Source organism: Drosophila sechellia, chromosome 3L (genome assembly GCF_004382195.2).
Source record: "Drosophila sechellia strain sech25 chromosome 3L, ASM438219v1, whole genome shotgun sequence".
Lineage (NCBI taxonomy): Eukaryota > Metazoa > Arthropoda > Insecta > Diptera > Drosophilidae > Drosophila > Drosophila sechellia.
Genome location: NC_045951.1, coordinates 8,542,801 through 8,564,762, shown reverse-complemented (window position 1 = coordinate 8,564,762; position 21,962 = coordinate 8,542,801). Strand labels below are relative to the sequence as shown.

The window sequence follows — 21,962 nt, the reverse complement described above, 5'->3', positions numbered from 1 at the left end:
GTTAAATAGGTTTTAAATTCGGCACTTAACCTGCTTTGCCAAAGTAAAAGCCATTTATTCATACATTGGTTTGCTATTCAAACACTAAACAATTCGTTCATTCAGTAGCCACACCTCGGCCATAATTTGTGCTATTTGTGTGGATAGGAAATTAAAACAATCAACTAGACGCAAATCCTAACCAAAAACCAGACAATGAGCAAATTTGTATCTAAATTGTTTATCAATGGATCTGGAGCCCACCACATCGAGAGCGAACATTCAGATACATTTTATGTGGCATATAAAACGCAAACGTATGTATCTGCGAAATAAACAAAATCCGTGGATGCGAAGAATTGCAAAAAGGCACAGAGCGAAGATACTCAGATCGAGATACACACTATAAGTATGAGTAGGTATTATGCAGATACAGATACGTATAGTTGGCGCTGCATTAACTAGTACTTACATAACTGCGGTAGGACGACATTACGTTGCTCTTGGCAAGCGATCCTCGATCGCAGGTCTGATCAAAATTCGGTCACAATATGTTTATCACCCTTTCAAAATTGGTTTATAATTTATTTTGGTATGGCCTGGGTTTGGTAATCCAATCTGGCAAGCACTCGCGCGAGATCGAAACGGAGGAACTCGAACCGCTGACGACAATTACGAAAACGTATCTGCCGGATGCCGCCTCTCAATTGCAATAGATGCAAAATAAATTAGATGCACTTACTGAAATCGCGCGCGTGCGACAAATTTCTACGACACTCTCTCTGCATTCCCCTATTTTATACCATTTTATTTTATTGTATTTATTTCTTTTCTGCTTGGTAAATTATTATTTTCTTTGCTTTTATTCGCGCTCGGCGATCACTTCGTGATCGGGATCGGCCGTGTGCCACTTTACATAATCCACCGGCACGCACCGGGCAGGTTTGGGATATATACTGGCGGTGCCTATAGGGCATACGCGCAGATATAGCCTATAGCACCCCGATCTATTTGGGAATGCAGCCGGCGAATGCGACAGAATCGGACGCGAGGCTCGCGCTTTATTTATGCGTTGATATTTTTCTTATTTTTCTTATTTTTTCCTATTTTCCCATTTTCCATCGCCTGCGTTTTCCGTTTCACGGCGACGGGAACGCATATCACTTTTGCTTTTATTTCAATTTACTTTGGGAGCAGCACAACTTAAGCTGTTATTTATAAATTTAGCAACATTCACACACTCGCTGAAAGATTGTGTCGCATGCAAACGCGATTTTTGTTTTCAGTTCTCGATTTTTTGTTGGCCCACAGCGAATCCGGCCGAGAGGAAAATCATGTGCGACTCGGCGCGTTGTCAAAGGAAAACTGTCTGGCCGCAGTGAAAATATTTTTGTGCCGAGATTTTCCCTCGCACCGAATTGCGTGAAAAGCTGAGTGGAGGAAAATCTCCGGCGCTCTCGCTTTGAGTGTGCGTGTATTTTCGGCAAGCGAGAGATTCGATCGGAGATCTCTCGGAGATTCTGCCGGCTCTCCTCAGTCGGCGATCGCATTTGTAAATTGCAATCGAGAAAGAAATAAAAGTTTTTAACATACCCTGAAAGAGGGTATCATTATTAGTCCCCAACCTAGTTCCAACGACGGATCCTTCGTACGGACACTTCATATCGCTTCTCTTTTGAACGGACAAGCATTTTTCTGGTTCGTGCTAAGCGGACAAGTAAATCTAACTAAAATATAACAAAACAACCTAATTATGTCAATAGAACTAAACGAAAATTAACGAAATAATATCTATTTATAAAATTAACTTCTTGCCTAATTATTAGTCAGAGCATTTAAAATTGAGTTTTATAAGTGTTCGAAATACATTGTGCAACTTTTGGCCACAAAGAAAATTATAGTCATAACAAAGAGCATTTAAGGCTTCGTGTCGTCATTGATTCATATCGTTACTTATTCCCGTGTGTATCTGCTCCCCATATATATCTGACAGAAATCGGCCAACCGGCTATATGTGCCAGCTTCTCGATTTCAACTATCGCAATGTAAGGAAATTCGTAAAAATTCTTGTAATGCTAACAAAATGCAACTCTAAAATATTTTGCATCTATTTAGGCTGCTTCATTCCGTCATAGCTATTTTGGTCTATTATAAGTAGAATAATTTTATTTAAATATGTTTGGCATCGGTGACTAATTGATGAGTGGGATCATAATCGAGTGCGGGCGTATCCAGAAAGTGACACAAAAAGTATGTATGATGCAAACAATAATTGTCACCTACAGATACAGATGCGGTCTGTCATGTTCTCATGAATGAAAGACAGCGAAAGGCAGGGCAAAGATGTCGAGGGTGTACAACCTGAAGAGGTGTTCCCTTGGATCATTATCTTTAGAATGAAAACCGAGAATGCAAATTACTCTCAACTTAACAAATAAGATTTCCTCCGAGTTTTATTTAAAATACTTTACGATCGAGCCTTTTAATTTCCCCCTTCAAATAAGATACATTTATATCTTTACTTTTCTTAAATCATGAAACACCCTTACTTATTTACTTACCCTCTGCGCGGGTGTATTCATTATTCGGTTAATTTGTGTATCAAAGAATGGCCGGGTAAACTATCACAGATATCATGCAGAAGACAACGACACATATCGCATATTTGTTCTGGTTTTAAAAATAAAAATCTCTGTGCCACTTTTGCAGTTGCCACTGCCGCCGGCAGTCACCGGAAACGTGCGGCTAAAAAGATGACGTCTAAATACGAAACAAAACTGGCATTCGTTTCGGCTTTACTAAAGACATTTAAACTAAATATGCGCAAAATGCCAAATAGCAGCCGAGTAAAATAGAATGCTTGCGCCATAAATCAGACAAAGATGCTAAATTAATAGAGAAGAAAGGGCGTGGAGTGGAAAAGCCAAAGCCAAAAGCATCGGCATCAATGGGCTAATAGCCCCCTGGCAAAGTGGCTCGACACTTTGACGAAAGACACGCAGGGGCGGCGTCTTAGTCTTAACCCAATCTGACCGACAGATACAAATAGCTTTCAGCGCTGCATTAAAAAATATAAAAGATCCACAACAGGCGTGCATTTCGCATGCTTTCCACAAATATTTTCCCAGTGCGTGCTGCCGCCGGAGACGCCAACGCAACCCAGAAAAAACGCTGCAAACGCTAAAAACTGAAAACTGAAAACCGAAATCCGAAAACTGAAAAGCTGAATGCAAACAAATCAAGAGGAACGAACGGTGGCGGTGGAAAACTAGAAACGGATTTTGGGCAGGCAATAAAAAGAAATACACCGACAGCCATAAAAGTCAGACCCGGCAATCCCCGGGAGCAACGGCGAGGTGCACCACGCAGTCGGTCAATCATGCTGGCCCATGCCAACCCCGTTTCCCAGTCGCTCATCTGCAGAGAGAGAAAAAAATAACAATTTATTGTGTAATTAAGGTCAATTCCATTGTGCCATATATAGAAATGATAAATAATAACAGCAGTATCGTCACCTTCAAAAGGATTTCCATCGTATAATCGATTGCAAATAAGTTTATCAATCTTTTCATTTCACTTAATTTATGATTTTTTTTTCAGTGTCTGCCCGGGTCTTCTTTGCGATGCGAACTCCTCGCCGAGTGCTGCTCCAACTTCATCCGCATCCCAGGATGGCCAATCTGTGGGCCTTTCAATCATTTCGTACGATTTTCAAATTTGTAATTTACGAGTGTGTCTGCTGCCGTTTTGGGGCGTGCCTTTAGCGACATATTATGCAATAAAACGATGCACACGCTAGTTAATAAAACGAACAGAGTGCGATGTTGCCGGGGGAGGAGCCCCAATTTGGGGAAACAGGAACGGGGATCAGGAATTGGGATGGCGCTTCAAGTAGAAGCGATTTGTTTGCGAGCTCATAAAAAACCATTTTGTGGGAGAAATATCATTTTTCCAGAAGCAAATTATAATGCGTAGAAGAAATGCATTGTTGAATTGAAGATGACAAATATGGAGCAAGGTTTACATGTATTTTATATCAAGATTTTAACTTCTCATTTCAAGCGAAAAATTGCTTTTATTTTTCAAATTCCCATTTTTATAAAAGAAACCGACATTTAATTTAATCTACTTTGAAAACTTATTTTCTGAAACACATTGCCTTATTGGAATTTCAACCTAACAGGCGGTTGATTGCCCCGAAAGTTCATAAAAATTCTCACACACATTTTTTTTTTTTGTTTCTGTATAAACAAAGTACAGCACATAAAACATATTTTGGCTTCTGGCTTTTTAGTTGCCATGTCACAGCTAAATACAATGAGCCCCAATTTGCAATTAATAGTTTTTTTTACATCTTATTTTCCGCTCGGCTGTAGATGGATGGCTATTGCCACATATTCGTCTCACATTTTTCCCATTTTCCAGGCAGCGATCTGCTCCGCTTTGGTGTGCTAATATTTAATTTAAATATTGTATTTTGCCGCCGCCTTTTGCTGTTGTTCTTAACCAACCTCACTGCGTGTTGCAATGTTCAAGCGGATTTGTTTGCTTTTTTCCGACAAATATGTGGCGATGTGTTGTTGTTTGGGCTGCTCTGCTGATTTGATCGCTGTTTCAAGGTTGCATTGCATGGAGCTGTTGCTAGAAGTGTGTGCCTGGGTCTCAAGTATTTCTTTTTGTTTCGTACGCGGGAATATTACGTATACGCATTGCGTATACGCAGGGGCGGACACAAATGCCGTTGAGGTTTCACCCTTCTTCTTTGATGGTCTCCTCTTAAGATCCGCCCCTGACTGCATAGATCTTAAACGGATGCAGCCTGTTGATTTTTGGGATATTTTTTAAGGTAGTACTTAGAGGCAGTTTATTTCGGAAGCGCTGATAGCTATCTGAAGAGGTACGCTCCACTTGAAGTGGATTTTGATTCGATTTGGCAATTTTGCTTGGAATCATTGCAAAACCTAAATAAATAAACTATTCTAGTTAATCGAAACATACTGAAATTATTTGCCGCCAAAGACAAAAAGCTTTTTGAAATCCCTTTTCAAAACTATGCGGTTCTAAAAACTTTTGGCAAGAGTTGCCAGCACAAATAATTATCCGATTTCTATATATAAATCCACCACAGAGGAAGGCGAAAAATGCGACGAAAACAAAACGACAAGGTGGAATGCAAAGAACTGCCGTAAATGCGAAAATATCTCGAACGCTCTGCGGTAAATATTATTTTGTAAAATCAGGAAATCGCGGAAAAACTCACTGAGGTATAAGCCATTAATAAGTGTTCTATAAGTGATGAAAAATTAGGTTGACTTCTGCAGTTCGCCGAAAAATAATGGCTCTGCTACTGGTGCACCTGCGGCGCCTCATTTTGCTGCTGACGATCGTTTACCTGAGCGGGGCGGTATTCCGCCGCCTCCTCACCGAACGGCACCACGCCCACATCCTGCAAGGCAATGGTTACATGGGTTTCGGACGTCTTCGTGGTGGAGGTGGATCCAAGGAGTCGTATCACTTCCAGTGGTGGGCCTACATCTACACCTGTTATGCATACGCCGTGCTGGTGAACTACGTCAACATGCGCCGGCTGACCAACCTTATCGAATTTTTCTTGAATTAATGTTTTCGTTTATGACTTAGAATAATTTGAGCAAACGCGATTAAACAAAAATCGAATTCCCTACGCAACATATACAGCCTTTTAAAGTTATGTTATAACAAACTTATTGTATTAATAGAAAAATTTTGTAATATATTACTTATTTCTTAATAAATAATTGATTGTCTGAAATAAAAGTATGTACAAAATGTGTACATTTTCCATAGAGCTTGCACTTGCGCCCTCTAGATGTTGAGTGCTAGATCACTTGCGCCGAATGCGCCACCTATGTGTAAGCTTGTTCCAGGTTTGTGTATTGGCTATGAAAATTCTTAATTTCTTTTTCTATGGCTTCTATTTGATGTGAAACTAAAAAATATTAAACAAACTAAATAAAACAAATTAAATAATACTTCTATAATTAGCATGACATACTCTAAATCTTGTTACACGTATACAAAATTCGGGAAATATTCAAACTTATATACGTATGTGCGATCCCAATCATAATGAATACCGACAGCAAAAATTGCCGATGACACCGCTGCTAAGAATATTTACATTAAACACAACAAATATTTAGCGCAAGCCGCACACCAACATTTAAATTTAATTAGAAACGTCAAATGTAATTTTTTCACCGGCTACAATAATTAAATTTCGATTGCATTTAGCATCACGAAATGCAAATATTTTTGATGATTAATCGCTTTGACAAAAACATAAAAATCCGATAGACGAATATAAAATACTCTTAAACACTAAAAATATGTTTATTTTTCTTAAGCTTTTAATTAACACCGAAAATTTGTAATTTTTATATTTGACTTATAAAATCGTAAATAAAATTACTAGTTTATATTGCAGACATGGTGCATACAATGCTAATGAAACTCTGGCATAGAATAAATCTGTCAACAGCCCATTTCATTGGTAAGATCAACATGCAAGGGAAAGAGTAAATGTGTAGATACAAAAATATAGTCTTTAGTATTGGTAGTAGTAGGTTTATTTTGGCCGTCTATTTATAAATGCTGTGTCCATTTTTTAACCGATTACGTGCTTCCTGAAATGCTTGTTTATTACTCAAGCAGAAAACTGTTTTCTGTTTGATTATAGAATCCTAATACCTTATAGCGCAGGTATTATTTTTTGAGCACAACTCTTGAGCTACATCGGCTCTGAATATTATAGAATATTTCACGCTTTCTTGCACCCACCAGCCCATATATCTTGCACAGCATATATCGCAACATCTTTGCCGTATTTTTCATCCGAATGAGTCAGATTGTGCGCCACGTCACAGCCCGATGTCGATGCTATGTGGCTAAATGGCCAACGGATAGTGGGTGCCACCGGGACATGCAAAATCCCAGATTTGTCAACGGCCCATATCCACCGGCCATCTACAATGGCTATTGACGTTATGAGAGCGGCGTTTGTGAATCATCAGCCAGATGATTGCCACTTGTCAACGGAAAGCGGAAAATTCGCGAAAACTCAAGAACCGGGAAGCAACGTGGTCGATTTTCCAGGGAACTGCAACGCATTTGTTGTTCGTTTCTGAATGCATTAGGGAGCTATTTATATATTTACACCGCCCGCTGGCTGGGGTTTTCAGCGCCACCCACATCGTTGGAGCCTCGGATGGCGCCCACTTGAGCTTATCTGGCAGCCACTCCACTCCACTCTGCTCCACTCCTGGGCAAAAAGAGGAGTATCTTGCAGAAAGTGGCTGCGCGTCAAGTAGGCACACACTCTATAAAGCTGAAGTCGATCTATATTTAGCTGCATAGCAGCGGGCCCCGAGATGTGTGTGCATCTGTGAGTATCTGTGATCATAACAATTTTGACCTAATTTTGTATAGCTGGCACACGAAACATGAAAGAATTAGAAGACACCCAACGGCCGCTGAGTGATTTCTGTCTTGATGTGGAGGTAGGAAAGTGGGGAATGGGGATGGGATGGGGGTATGTAGATTGGGGATTGGGAAACCAGGAGATCCTGTCCCCATCACTGACCTCAGTGCAGCTGTAAAATGATGGGCAATGGGCCGGAAAACAGACACACAGACACCTGGCAAGCGGGCATCATCTACGCATAGAACTCAAATCTTGATGAGAATGGGATTCTTTGACTAAAGGTGTCGTTCTTGTCTGGCTTTGTGATATTTTTGGCTGACTTATTTATCGGCGAACGGCTTGCTACATATTCGCCAGGTTATTTTTAAATTATTACACATTCCAAAATGTGGCAAACACACAAAATGTTAAATATTATTCTACGGCTGCCTGGCGCGCACTTATATATACAGATGGGTAGCGGCAACATTGTATATATGCATGCATAAAATAAATAAAGTTATGGGCAGCGAAGAGCCAAGTATCTACAAGATACGAAAGCGAACGGAGCAAGAAACTGCTCTAATATATAAGGATGGTTAGCCCATCTAGACCTCTGGATGTGTGAGTCAGTTGGCCTCAGGTGAAATGTGTGTGGAAAATGGACACGATTATGAGCAAGCCGAGAAAACAGGCACAAATAACACGAAATTCGGTTGCTAAAAATAAGCGAAAATTCATTTTTAAGTATAGTCAGGCAAATGTGTGTTTGTGTGTGGAGCACAGGTGGAGGAGATCGCTCGAAGACGAACGTGAATTTTCACTCGAAAAGCTGCGGTTCCTTTGGAAAAGTGAGCCAAAAACAGCAGCACAAAGCGTGTTCGCAATGTAACAGAAATTATTTACACAATATGTATTTACTATGGGCACATGGAGAGACCCGTCAGTTGCCAAAAAGATATAATGCTGAGACAGTCATCTACATGACCATTGAACAACAATTGTTAGATGACATCGCATTGTCTGAGGCTGAGCAGACTGCTGTCCGCACGGCCAAGGATTCACTCAAAATTGTATATTTTTGTTTATTTCGCACACTTTTTTCACTCTCTACGTCTATTTATTTATGCTGGCGAATAACACGTTTCGATGCCAAAAGTCAAGTATTTTTAGAAAACATTGCTGTAATCCTAATTGGCTGTTAGCGAATAATATAGAAGGCATATCATAGAAAATTTTGACACTTTTATGATTTTTCTGCTTGTGTAAAAATGTTGTAACACCCCTGAGATCTGCATAGCATATATATTTGGGCTCGATATTTGGCTGGGGGCTTCATACTCTAACCTCCTTTCTTGTTAATAATAATATATGTTAAATCAATTTGAAATCAAATGATTCAAATATTTCATACATAGTCTCTAACGCTTAAATGTATTCAACATTCTAGATGTCCTAATGTTCTAGAATCCGCAGTATAAGAATGTTTCCAAAAATTAAATCATTCTATTTAAGTTTGCTCCCAGAACTATATCTCAATCTTTATAGTCTAGGGACTACGTGCTGGAATACTGGTTTGGCACTACCTTCTAAATAATATCCGAGGCCCCTGAACCAAGAAAATGTGCCAATAAATATAAATTATGAACTTTATGATCTGCAGAAGATGCCAAATATTTCAACATGACTTATATGTACGTTCGAGAATTGGGAAAATTTATGTGTAGATACATTCTGGCCAGACGCTAGATACACAAAATGAAACGCACAAATGACACAGGCTAATTACAGGTAAGCAATAGAAAAGAAAAGACAAGAAAAGCAGGCGTACTTCGTGTTTTTGAGTTTATTTTCGTAGGGGGCAAGCTCTCAGGCAAACTAGCGTGAAAATGCGTTCACACAAGCTTCGGCCCAAGCGAAATGAAAAATCAAAGAATTTTCCACACAACTGAGCAATTAACACAACAACACGGCCGCGTGAAAAGTCACTCGAAAGTCCCACTCACATTCACATAGGTGTGGGGGCTTATAGATATATCTCACGGTATATCCCACTCGGATCCGATCGGCGGAGAGCCGATGGCGCGCGAAGGCGCACGAAGGCGCCCGAAGGGAACCGAATAAATCGTTGAAATAGACAAATTCAGCTGGCAGGCCAAACCAATTCAACGAAATACTCTTTATTCGAACGACAACGGGATCTCTTGTTCAGTAGATCACCAGCCTTACTCCGACGTTTATTACGAATTTTCTCGGTGACTCGGTGACAACTACAAAACTGCGTGCGGTGCTGTAGAGATTTTCGCTTGAGAGGAACACACAAATCATAATACTAGATACGCGAACCGATCGCACATTAATTTATAGAACCAGAATCGAAAATCTGACCTAGCAAACATGTCGTCATCGCAGGCTGTCCGCTCCTCGAAATACTCCTACCGGGCCACGTCCACCGGACCCGGTGCCGCCGATGTGAACATCGAGTACATCCAGGACCTGAGCTCGCTCTCCCGCTTGGAGGTAAGGATCGTCCCGTTCCGTCTCATCTCGGAATCGAATTCGAAATTGGAAGCGGACCGGTATCGGTTAAGAAATCGTCATCGCATTTGGAGCTCGTTTCACCAAATCCCCAAAGACGTTGGAATTCCGATCAGGGAATAGGAATACGAAATGCGTGTGCGCCAAATTTTCTTCAAAATCTACGAGAATTTCTCTCTCTTGTTTCGGTGTCTGTGTAGAGACTGAAAAAGAATCGGAATATAATCAAGAAAAAATACGAAAAACAAACTAAGAAACCCGAAAAATTCATCTACACTCTATATCAAATGCACATATATACCGTAGATATATATCCGTGTGTTAAGTTCTCGGCGCGTTCTTGTGTGTGGAAATATAGAAAATTCGGTGAAGCAAAATTCTAGATGTCTATATGTATCTAAACGTGTCTGTATATACATATGCATTGCTAAAAATTATGTAATGGCCACCTCTGGGCAATACATATACAAGAGAAAACATCGAAGAAAAATTTGTGAAGAAATCAATACTGTGCTGTAAAGTGCTTTGTAATGAAAGTTGCAATCAAATAATATGAAATAACAAGCCCATCACACTCAATAAATTTATCCACCATTTTCTTGCAGGACAAGATCCGTTTGCTCCAAGATGATCTTGAAGTTGAACGTGAGTTGCGTCAAAGGGTGAGTCATCCAATATGGAAATATTCATAATTTTAAATATTTTTAAGTTTTTTTTTTTTTGAATAGATTATTATATAGGTTTCTTTGGAATATTTTTTTTCATTCTAAATTTATTGAGAGCGTCATGGGGCTTTCTTAGTCCAGATGATTATTTGCTGATGAAATCGGCGTGTGAGATATGACATATCCGAGGAAGTTAGAAAAGATCAGCCCGCATTCTCCGAGACCCAATGGAAATCAAAGCGCCACGGAAAACCATTTTTACTTTTTTCACCTCGCAAATGTCACCCTAAAAACAGCAAAAATATGTGGAAAGCCAAAATAAAATCAAAATAGACCAAAGTAGCAGTAGCGATAGAACCGATAGAAAAGTCAGCAAACAAATGCAAATCTAAGAATAAACTACCCTTCGTAGAGTTTCGAAAGTGTGAAAGTAAATGATAATGATGTGCATTGAACTTCAATCGCTTTCGCTTTCTGGCTTTTCCTTCCTTGCGCAGCATTGATAAAAGATTTTTCCCCTGACTTTGCAAAGACAGCGGCCGCCGCAAAGACAGCAAAGTCAGGAACAGCCAGAGAAAAGTGGGAAAATTCGCAGGCCGAAAGTGCACTTCATTCAGCGCAATCCGCTAGGGCATTACAAATTTAGAAAATGCGAAGAGCTTTTGCCGGAATGAAATGGGCTGGCCAGGAATGTTCTGAAAATTTTGTTAAAAAATCAAATTTAATTATTAGCACGCACTCGCACACAGATACACCGCCCCCAACACACACTCACAATATATGGAACAAAATGGCTAAAATTAGCGCACGACATTCAATACAGAGAAGCAAATGATTAACTTGAAAACAACCAAAATATGAGCAGAGAAGAAAAGAAAATAAAGTAGCCAAAAAGCCATCATCATCACCATCTTCACGATCAGCGGCGGCAGAGAGGAAAATTCGCTCGCTCACTGCGGGAAAATCTTCGCTTTTTGTCTGTGGGCGTGTGTCTGTGGGAAAATTAAATAATTTTCATGCACATTAAAAGTCTTCACACCGCCTGGCATTCTTTCTACATATCCACATATGCATATATAGGCGGCAAAAACATGTATCTACAAGATACATATGGCGCAAATGGATTTACGGCCCGTACTTACGTGGCCTTTGTGGCAATCGGCAACTTTTTGTTATGCCAAATGAACGGACAAACACATGTTCGCCTAGGTATTATCATAAACATAAATGTAGAAACATATTCAGCGAGAGATTTAAAAGAGATTTATCAGACCAATGCGTTCTTTATTTAGGCTTGGGGCATTTTAGTAAGCTGAATTTTTAATGATTGCTTCGGACAGCTCCAAATACCAGAAATCCCACTGGCCGCATCTAGCACATAGCTTTCATAAAATAGCATTTAATTGCAATTCGCAAAATTGACCAAACGAGGTCGTCGACAAAGGCGAAAAGCAAATGTTTAGATTCCGAGGGAGCCAACAAAAAATGTTTCTGTTCAAGCGAAAAATGTTCGAATGCCTTTTTGGAAATGCAATCTAGGAAAGCGGTGTGCGACCGCCCACAAAAGATATATACGCATATATAGACGCGTATATCGTGGATGCAATCGGACTATGGCTACACCTCTGCGTGGAAGATTTCTTGGCAAGATGCCATTGTAATTTTAGGTGTTGCATGTGCATAATTATTTTTGACTGATTAATGTGATTTATAATTTTTATTATGGGCTGTTTGAGTAGCCACAGAGCATGGCAAGCGCAGGGTATTTATAGATCCTTTACATTATACCAAGTCCCTGATGGAATCTCGTCTTAATCTCTGCTTATATTCTTCAAATTTCAGATCGAGCGCGAGAAAGCCGATCTCAGCGTTCAGGTCATTCAGATGTCCGAGCGTCTCGAGGAGGCCGAAGGTGGTGCTGAACATCAAGTGAGTACCATGTGGTATATCGATATTGCAATCCAACCATAACTGATGTATCTTCCAATCCCAGTTTGAAGCCAACCGCAAGCGCGACGCTGAGCTGCTGAAGCTGCGCAAGCTGCTTGAGGATGTTCATCTTGAGTCGGAGGAGACCACTTTGCTTTTGAAGAAAAAGCACAACGAAATTATCACGGATTTCCAGGAACAGGTTGAAATCCTAACGAAAAACAAGGCCAGGTAGGCATTCCAACAGGCTCTGGCCATCGCCACCGACGTCCCCATTTCCATTCCATTGACCCAGAAACCATACCATATCCAAAACATAAACATCTCCATCCCGAGCTGTCATGCATCCGCAGAACATATTTATTTGCCCCCAATGATGATGATCAAGTGGCGTCAGCTGGCTCTTGCGGACATTTCAATATCTCGAGATCTCGTGCAGTAACTAAACAATACAATGGCTAACCTTGCGCTGCCCCGCTGACCCAAAACAAAAAAAAAAAAGCAGATCATAAACCATTCATCAAAATGCCATGACAAGCGAAATGCAAAGCGAAAAAATATCAGAAAACATAAACCTGCATGGCTTGCAAGTTCTATTGGCACAAATCGCGGCCGAAAGGCCAAACGTTTGAGAAAAAATTCGAGAAACTTTCGGTTGCTGGCCGCCTCTCATATTTCCAAATCGATGCGAGCGATTTCCAAAAATAAATTCCCAGGAATTTTGAAATCGCAGCAATTCAAGGCTATCAAAAGATAACTAGTCACGTAGATCAATATGCTTTTGAATAAATCAAAATCAACTGAGATCCTAAGTCTTAGTTTCCTTAAATCAAGTTCAAAATTGAGTTTCCTTGCGTTCTTTAAGATTTCCACCTTTAAGATAGGTGCGCCCGAGTTTGCGCACTTCCGTTTGAAGACAAGGACGGAAGGTCGGAAGATCAAGCAGACGTCCCACTCTATCGAAAAAGCTTCGGAAAGCTTTCGCACAGCGAAACTTTCTTCCATATGTTGTTATGCCCACCACCCCCATACCATATTTTCTTTCTGAGCGGAAATTTATTTATAGAAATTTTGAAATTTTCATCCACATTCTTGAGCACAGAGGCTCTTTGTTGCTGTTGCCATTCCGCTCCCACCGCCTCCCTGCATCGCTCCCTCTCGCTCGCACCAACGCTCCAACCCAAATATGTCTTTGATTGAATCATATAGAAAATGTGTTTATTGTTTTTGTTGCTGTCCCGCTCCGACCCATCGCGTATTATGGAAATCCGATACGTTTTTTGGCTGGCTTTTCAGCTTGTGGGTGGGAAAGGTCGGTTGCACCGATTCTAGCCCCTGACAGGTGGAAAAGCTGGCAAATGCACACGGAAAATTCGATCGATAATCAAGGCGATATGTAATGGGATTACTTTGATCGATCCAGAACAGACTGAACTAAATATATAACCACTACGATTATAAAAGATTACGATGGTATTAAATTCATATATGTATAAGATACATTCTCAAATTTACCGAAATTATCGAATTATCGAATTATGAATCACCCTGGTCGGAGTAATTACATATCCTATCTATTCGTCCCAGCTTATGCATATTTATTTTACAATCAATTATCATAGCTTGCTTCCAGGCAGACCCAACATGATCTTAACCCTTGGCCTGCTGAGCCTTCGACCACCGTTTGATAATCCAACGGTAACCTTTCGAACGATGGCCGAAGGCTCGCAGATCCACTCAAACTTGCTAGCGATTCACAGCCTGGCCGATCTCACAAACCATGACTAAGTATCGGGATTGTGATCATAGACCCCCAAATCTAAAGTGGAGAACCCTCTCCTCCTTCTTTTTAACCGAATGCTTTCAGAGCCGAGAAGGACAAGGCCAAATTCCAGACCGAAGTCTACGAGCTGCTCTCCCAGATCGAGTCCTACAACAAGGAGAAGATCGTGTCGGAGAAGCACATCTCCAAGCTTGAGGTCTCGATCACCGAGCTGAACGTGAAGATCGAGGAGCTCAACCGCACCGTGATCGACATAAGCTCCCACCGATCCCGCCTCTCGCAGGAGAACATTGAGCTGACCAAGGACGTCCAAGATCTGAAGGTCCAGCTGGACACGGTCTCGTTCTCCAAGAGCCAGGTCATTTCCCAGCTGGAGGACGCCCGCCGTCGCTTGGAGGACGAGGACCGTCGTCGCTCGCTGCTCGAATCCTCTCTGCATCAGGTTGAGATCGAATTGGACTCGGTTCGTAATCAACTCGAGGAGGAGTCCGAGGCCCGCATCGACTTGGAACGTCAGTTGGTCAAGGCCAATGCCGATGCCACCTCCTGGCAGAACAAGTGGAACTCCGAGGTGGCTGCCCGCGCCGAGGAGGTCGAGGAGATCCGTCGCAAGTACCAGGTCCGCATCACCGAGCTGGAGGAGCACATCGAGTCCCTCATCGTCAAGGTCAACAATCTGGAGAAGATGAAGACGCGCCTGGCCAGCGAGGTGGAGGTGCTCATCATCGATCTGGAGAAGTCCAACAACAGCTGCCGCGAGCTGACCAAGTCGGTCAACACCCTCGAGAAGCACAACGTTGAGCTGAAGAGCCGCCTGGACGAGACCATCATCCTGTACGAGACCAGCCAGCGCGACCTGAAGAACAAGCACGCCGACCTCGTCCGCACTGTCCACGAACTGGACAAGGTCAAGGACAACAACAACCAGCTGACCCGCGAGAACAAGAAACTGGGAGGTGCGTTACCATTCTAAAATCCATAATTGATATATTAATAATAACCTTTTATTAACCAGATGATCTTCATGAGGCCAAGGGTGCCATCAACGAACTGAACCGTCGTCTGCACGAATTGGAACTGGAGCTGCGTCGTCTGGAGAACGAGCGTGATGAGCTGACCGCTGCCTACAAGGAAGCCGAGGCTGTAAGTAATCTGTAGCACATATCATATTGTTAGTTATAATCCTAATAATTTGTGTAATATTATTTTATAGGGCCGCAAGGCTGAGGAGCAGCGCGGACAGCGTCTGGCCGCCGACTTCAACCAGTACCGCCACGACGCCGAGCGTCGTCTGGCCGAGAAGGATGAGGAGATCGAGGCCATTCGGTAAGTTACTGACCAGGAATCGGGAACTAGCGTAAACCCCCCTTTTGGAAGTAGCCCCACGTCACTGCCCCACGAGTGACAACGAGAACAGACGAAGGTTGTCGCTTCCCCTGCCAAAGCGGAAGCCCCAAAAAAAATAAACACCCCTCAAGGCCCCAAGGGGGAAATTATTCGATTGATTCGCAATCGCTTTCGCAATTGCCAACACAATTGATAGTGAACTGACCCATTTAGCAATTAGCAATCAGTTCGAGTTCTTTAGTCGCACAAAAAGCAACGGCATTAGTTTTCTATTTAGGAAGCCAGGCAAAAGATCCTGATCCCACTGAAGGTCCACAGGCTCAGCTCAAGAAGTGGGTTATATCCATCTGGTTTTCAAAACCATAACGATTTTCTTAAAATCCGTATCTAATTTTCCGCAGAAAATTGCGCAGTTGCTGTGATTACACAATCAAAGTGGGTTCATTGTTGAAAATCGAAAGAACCCATTGAGAAAACTTTCGAGTTGAAGAGTGGCTCTCCAGCAAGTGGTAGGTTTTTGGATCAATCATCAATCGAGTTGGTGGTCAGTGTTGGTCTGTGATTGAAGTGATCTTAACAGATAAGTTAAGTGTGCATTATGCTTGATCTTAATAGATGTCCTTGATTTTGTTAAATTTTTACACACGTTTCCGGTAATTAAATGATATTGTGAAATCGATAGAAGTGCTCTATCTGAACTTGTACAAATCAAAATCAATGGTTTGGAATGTTCAAATAACTTTACAAACATAGATACAATATATGCACTTTTAGACACATTCCCTAGTTCCTTACAGTCTTCCATGGCTATTGCATAAAATGCCTTGCTATTATGACATTGTCTATGAGCACTTTGCCAAAATGAATCAATCATAGCCGCACATTGACTGCCAACAAATGATGATGATAATGATGATGGTGATGATGATTTTATTGTCGTCATTATGCTCATACCTAGCCCGATGCCAACAGCTGAAAGAAACGAAATGCAATCTTTTTATAGATTTCGACAAATTTGAAAATTTATTTGCAAAGCAGCAGCAACTGCCACTGCTGCCAACCGAGGAGAACCCAAGAGACCCGAAGCTACAGAGGCGACAGAGGCGACAAGGCGACACACAGAGGCGGCGACAATTGTAGCTTTAATTAAAGTACTCTTAAGAAAACACATTAGGCCATTAGACCATCACAACCGCCTTGATAAATCCGACCCCCCCAAAAAATCCCCTTCCTAAACCATGGCCCTAGCCTTTAAACAAAGACCTTCCCGCTTCCGTCCGACGACGACGACGTATGAGGATAACTATGGGTACACCATGAACTTCTACCAGCCCATGCTGGACTATCTGGACGCCAAGGCCAAGGGTCTGGAGGTCAAGAAGCCGCACCTGCCGTGGGTTAGCGAAAGGGGCCTGAAGCAGTACCGTCCCTCAAATGCGGTGCGACAATATAACGCCGACGAGATCGTCCGATTGTCGCGCACCTGCGCCGCTCGTGCCGACGAGATATTGCTTAACTTTCGGGCCCAGAAACGCTCGCCGTTCAGTGTACAAAAGTTGGTCGACGCATCGCGAGTGACCAAGTACATTGAACCGGACACAGTTGTCGAAAGATCGCGCCAGCGCCGCCGCCGCCGTCAGGAGGAGCTCGAGGATCTGATCAAACGCGACACCCTAAAGATATTGCAGCGCATCCGTAAGATTGAATTGGATAACGAACTCGACAAGATGTCCGACGATTTCAAGCGCTCGATTCGCGGCAAATCCGCCAGTGCCATCGCCCAGGCGCTGCTCTCCGAATCGGAGAAGAACATCAAGACGGCCAAGAAGGAGGAGGAAGACTACATCGCCCAAACTTTAGTGCGCTCGAGTCGGGCAGTTTCGCGTGCCCGTTCGCGTTCCTCCTCCCCCCTCGATGGCCAGTATCGCGCCCATGCGCTCCATATCGAGCTCATGGACGACCGGCTGGTGGACAAGCTGGACCATCGCGTCTCCTCGTCGCTCCACAATGTGAAGCGTCAACTGTCGACCCTGAATCAGCGCACTGTGGAGTTCTACGCGGACAGCAGGTGTGGCATTGAGGATAAGTGCTGGATCTGTCGCAAGGTCCTGCGCACCCATCCCAAGCTCAAGGACTATAGCTATGTGTATTGGAAGCACTAGGTCCAGGTCGATGTCCCTAATCCCAATTCCCTGCCCAATTCCAGACCCTCCTTTCGCTCATAGCTTCATTCGATATCTTAGATTTCAAGCACCTTGTGCTTAATCATTTTTGACGATCCGAAATGTATCTCAAACGTATACCAAAGGATATATTTGTGTTACTGCACACATCGAAGAGCGGAGAAAACCTTTTAAAAATCAAATATATGATTTTTAGAGGCCTCTATTTTGCTTACTTTTCCATATACGAAACAGTTCTTTACACATATTAAATGACATGGAGTGGTTCAATATATTTATCTCGAGATATTAAAAGATCCACTTCCGAAGCCCACAAAATTGTGTTAATATCAAGTGGATCGAACTGCGTTTCTCTGTGCACTTCCCATCCGGGCAATTTGAATAAATGCGAACATTTTTGAATTGCAGCTCAATTTTTTGTCTGAGCATCCTAGAACCTCCTCCCCCGACCCGGCAATTTGGCATCTCTATTTGTCTGTTTGTCGTTCCTCGTCTGGCACAAAATGTATTTTTGTTTCAAGAGTTTTTGCGAATCGCGATCTTGTTTTGTTCCTCTAGCATTGTGTCTGTTGTGCAGTCTTCTGAAAATTATTTATACAGAATTATGCGCAGCATATTTGACCACGGCTAATTGCAGAAAATCGCCAGCAATTTGGTCATTAATTAGAAACTTTGTGGGTGTTTCTTATGCTTCATGTGTTGGGCATCTAAACAAACCTTCTAGTCTTTGTTTAAATTGAGTATATAATCAACACTCTTATCTGTAGAACATGTCAAGTTACTATAATCCCTGAAATAACCAGTTTTTAGACCAGTCCTATCATATTTCGCACCCGCACCTCAGAAATTTCGAGGCTGTCAGTCCGATTTGCGCGTAGATGGTCCGACCAACTATTTCTTTGGGTTTGTCCTTCAAATCGAGATTTATTTTATTTTCAACTGAAAAGAAAACTGATGCGCATGACAGCAAAAACAATGGCAAGAAGAGGTGGCGACAAGAAAAAAAAAAACAGAACAACATTAGACCCAGCAAATATTTTTGCGTAAACATTGAAAACAATGGCGGGGAAAAATTAAAATCTAAATGGGAATGCTTAAGCCTTCTACCTAAGACACTAGAAAGCCAAATACCTTGGCAAAACGACAGCAATGGGCACACACACATGATTTTCAGATTAAGTAACCAACACAGGGGCTCTTCTAAGAAAGCATAGTATTCGACTAAACAAGAATAATCATAGGAATTAGGAAATACTGACTGATGAGGGATAATAATATTGTTATATAACCAAGAAAGGGGAAATGATTCTGCAAATTAAGCATCATAAAGATACTCCTCCAAACTCAAAAATTGTTAGATACTGGAAATCCATTAGCTACGTTTTCAATAGTAATAATTTCTACTTTACCACATTGTAAAATGACCTATCGCCACTGAAATAGAATTCTGTAGTCATGTTCACTTATCACTAATTGCAACAGGTACACATCTTTGAATTAAATTAGAAAGTGAATCAGGTAGAGTATCAGAAGCGCAAACATTACTCAAATTTAGTTGGCATCGCTGCACCTTCGCCCAAGAATAGACGCATGATGCACTTACCCAAAAAACAAAAAAACAAATGCATAGGGGGAGAAGGAACTAGTCGGCAAATAGTTTGGCATGTAAGCCCCAACTATTTGTGACAAGTTCGATGTCTTTATCATGCGTAAAAATACACCGAAATTCGCGAATGCAGCAGCCAGCGAAACAATGAAACATTTCTGACAATGCCAGAGCACCTGAGTTGAGTGGTTGAGTGCTTGGTGGTTGAGTGCGCCCAACTGCTGAGTGGTGCGAAAAATGTAAAATTGTGGGTCAGGCATTGGGGCCAAAAATAGAGCCAGCAAAGCGAATCGACGGAGGGTCATTGTGTGGTAAACTGGGGCTACTTCTCGGTAATCAATTCAATTGATAAATGGTGGAAAAATGTGTCAAAGTTCTAATGAATGCATTCGATCCGTAGCAAGCAGACCTCGATCGAGATCGAGCAGCTCAATGCCCGCGTCATCGAGGCGGAGACCCGGCTGAAGACCGAGGTGACCCGCATCAAGAAGAAGCTGCAGATCCAGATCACCGAGCTGGAGATGTCGCTGGATGTGGCCAACAAGACCAACATCGATCTGCAGAAGGTGATCAAGAAGCAGTCGCTGCAGCTGACCGAACTGCAGGCCCACTACGAGGATGTCCAGCGCCAGTTGCAGGCCACCTTGGACCAGTATGCCGTTGCCCAGCGCCGTCTGGCCGGTCTGAATGGCGAGCTGGAGGAGGTGCGCTCGCACCTGGACAGCGCCAACCGTGCCAAGCGCACCGTGGAGCTGCAGTACGAGGAGGCTGCCTCCCGCATCAACGAACTGACCACCGCCAATGTCAGCCTCGTCTCCATCAAGTCCAAGCTGGAGCAGGAGCTCAGCGTGGTTGCCTCCGACTACGAGGAGGTGTCCAAGGAGCTACGCATCAGCGACGAGCGCTACCAGAAGGTTCAGGTGGAGCTCAAGCATGTCGTCGAGCAGGTGCATGAGGAGCAGGAGCGCATCGTTAAGCTGGAGACCATCAAGAAGTCCTTGGAAGTCGAAGTCAAGGTGCGTGTTTGGGTTTTAGGATAAAATTTACTACGTATCTGGTACTATATGACTCCACGAACTTTGCTATCTCCCCCAGAACTTGTCCATCCGCTTGGAGGAGGTCGAGCTGAACGCCGTCGCCGGCAGCAAGCGCATCATCAGCAAGCTGGAAGCCCGCATCCGCGATCTGGAGCTGGAGTTGGAGGAGGAGAAGCGCCGCCACGCCGAGACCATCAAGATTCTGCGCAAGAAGGAGCGCACCGTCAAGGAGGTGCTGGTGCAGTGCGAGGAGGACCAGAAGAACCTCATCCTGCTGCAGGACGCGCTGGACAAGTCCACTGCCAAGATCAACATCTACCGCCGCCAGCTGTCCGAGCAGGAGGGAGTCTCCCAGCAGACCACCACCCGTGTGCGCCGCTTCCAGCGCGAGCTGGAGGCTGCCGAGGATCGTGCCGACACCGCCGAGTCCAGCCTGAACATCATCCGCGCCAAGCACCGCACATTCGTCACCACCTCGACGGTGCCCGGATCCCAGGTGTACATCCAGGAGACCACAAGGACGATCACCGAATAGAGCCCCGCGCTCCGCACCGAGATCATTTCATTATCAAACGCTAACCGAAGAACCGAACACAACCAATCCGAACCCATGAAGAAGACCATCTAGCGGAGGGCAGAGTTCAGAGTGCAGGACGAGAACGAGAATTGCGTGAGAAAGTTTTTATAATTTAAATTTTTTTGTCAACCCCCAAACGCCGCGGCAACGATCAAGAACCCAGTGGACTTCGGCGGGGGCTCGTATAGGCTACACACTATAAATACATAACACTACACATCCTATCTATATAATAATAATACTATTTTGAAGTTCATGTAATTTAATTAAAATAATGAACCTGAAAACCTAAAAACAAAATAAAAACAAACCAACGAAAACTTGGCAGAGTTTTGCTAGCGTTAGAGATATGATATATACCACATACGATATATAATACTTGTACGTAGAGAGATGAGAGAGATCAACCGAGTTGGCTGAACAATAACGTTTGATGGAAATGGAGCCCATTTGAACGAAAAGCACTAAAACTTAATAACTTGAAATGGAAATGATAATCGTCACCGAAATCCCACTAAGCACGCCACCGCAGCATCGAGTTAACCGAGTTACAACCGCTTCTACTATTTGTTTTTAGTTCACTTAATGTTTAGTAGGTAAATTTCTGTGTGCTCGTAACGAATTTGAATTTTACATTAAATCAGCATCAACAAAACTGAGCAATTTTCACATTTTTTACTTTGTATCTTGCAATAAAAACGAAATTCTATTCATAATAATAACAATAAGAAATTGTAAGTGAAATTCGGTTTTAATAATGGGGGGTCTTCAAGATTTCTAAATGGTGTAGCTGCGAACCTTAGTGGACTTAATCTATTGAAGTTTGGTCTAGCCAACTCAAAGTTTTTGAAGTTTTCTTCTAAACAAACATTCTTTT

The 21,962-nt window shown here is 42.6% G+C and overlaps 3 protein-coding genes across 7 annotated transcripts in view; 2 read left to right on the top strand and 1 right to left on the bottom strand.

Annotated features, from left to right (window-relative positions):
• The window catches only part of LOC6604935 (FH1/FH2 domain-containing protein 3), a 38,798-nt gene extending 37,479 nt beyond the window's left edge, over nucleotides 1–1,319 (bottom strand). For 2 of the 3 annotated variants that reach the window (XM_032717321.1, XM_032717322.1), the window contains exon 1: nucleotides 452–1,318. In XM_032717321.1, coding sequence (XP_032573212.1) covers nucleotides 452–472 — 21 coding nt within the window. In that variant the 5' untranslated portion in view covers nucleotides 473–1,318. Of the gene's footprint in view, nucleotides 1–451 lie in introns of all 3 variants that reach the window. The other variant, XR_004361660.1, reaches the window with a different exon arrangement.
• A 3,803-nt stretch (nucleotides 1,320–5,122) lies between these two features.
• LOC6604932 lies at nucleotides 5,123–5,667 on the top strand. 2 transcript variants are annotated; one of them, XM_002029739.2, is made up of 2 exons: nucleotides 5,123–5,243; nucleotides 5,301–5,667. In XM_002029739.2, exon 2 carries the CDS (start codon nucleotides 5,315–5,317, stop codon nucleotides 5,597–5,599), a length of 285 nt encoding a protein of 94 aa, XP_002029775.1. In that variant the 5' UTR covers nucleotides 5,123–5,243; nucleotides 5,301–5,314; the 3' UTR covers nucleotides 5,600–5,667. The 2 variants fall into 2 exon arrangements, with proteins under 2 accessions (XP_002029775.1, XP_032574503.1); XM_032718612.1 differs by having other exon boundaries at nucleotides 5,137–5,195; nucleotides 5,273–5,667.
• Nucleotides 5,668–9,593: 3,926 nt separating this feature from the next.
• Nucleotides 9,594–21,748, top strand: LOC6604931 (paramyosin, long form). 2 transcript variants are annotated; one of them, XM_032717609.1, is made up of 9 exons: nucleotides 9,594–9,940; nucleotides 10,564–10,620; nucleotides 12,466–12,552; nucleotides 12,617–12,783; nucleotides 14,420–15,291; nucleotides 15,351–15,478; nucleotides 15,549–15,661; nucleotides 19,872–20,487; nucleotides 20,567–21,748. In XM_032717609.1, exons 1-9 carry the CDS (start codon nucleotides 9,818–9,820, stop codon nucleotides 21,041–21,043), a joined length of 2,640 nt encoding a protein of 879 aa, XP_032573500.1. In that variant the 5' UTR covers nucleotides 9,594–9,817; the 3' UTR covers nucleotides 21,044–21,748. The 2 variants fall into 2 exon arrangements, with proteins under 2 accessions (XP_032573500.1, XP_032573501.1); XM_032717610.1 differs by lacking the exons at nucleotides 9,594–9,940; nucleotides 10,564–10,620; nucleotides 12,466–12,552; ... (2 more) ...; nucleotides 15,351–15,478; nucleotides 15,549–15,661 and adding exons at nucleotides 15,913–16,014; nucleotides 16,084–16,191; nucleotides 16,686–17,750.
• The last annotated feature ends 214 nt before the right edge of the window (nucleotides 21,749–21,962 follow it).

Bases quoted from the DNA above. Each gene is read 5' to 3' on its own strand.
- LOC6604932 (XM_002029739.2), top strand. From the start codon at position 5,315: ATGGCTCTGCTACTGGTGCACCTGCGGCGCCTCATTTTGCTGCTGACG.
- LOC6604931 (XM_032717609.1), top strand. From the start codon at position 9,818: ATGTCGTCATCGCAGGCTGTCCGCTCCTCGAAATACTCCTACCGGGCC. The intron at 9,941-10,563 runs GTAAGGATCGTC...ATTTTCTTGCAG, and splicing joins GCTCGCTCTCCCGCTTGGAG to GACAAGATCCGTTTGCTCCA. The intron at 10,621-12,465 runs GTGAGTCATCCA...TTCAAATTTCAG, and splicing joins AACGTGAGTTGCGTCAAAGG to ATCGAGCGCGAGAAAGCCGA.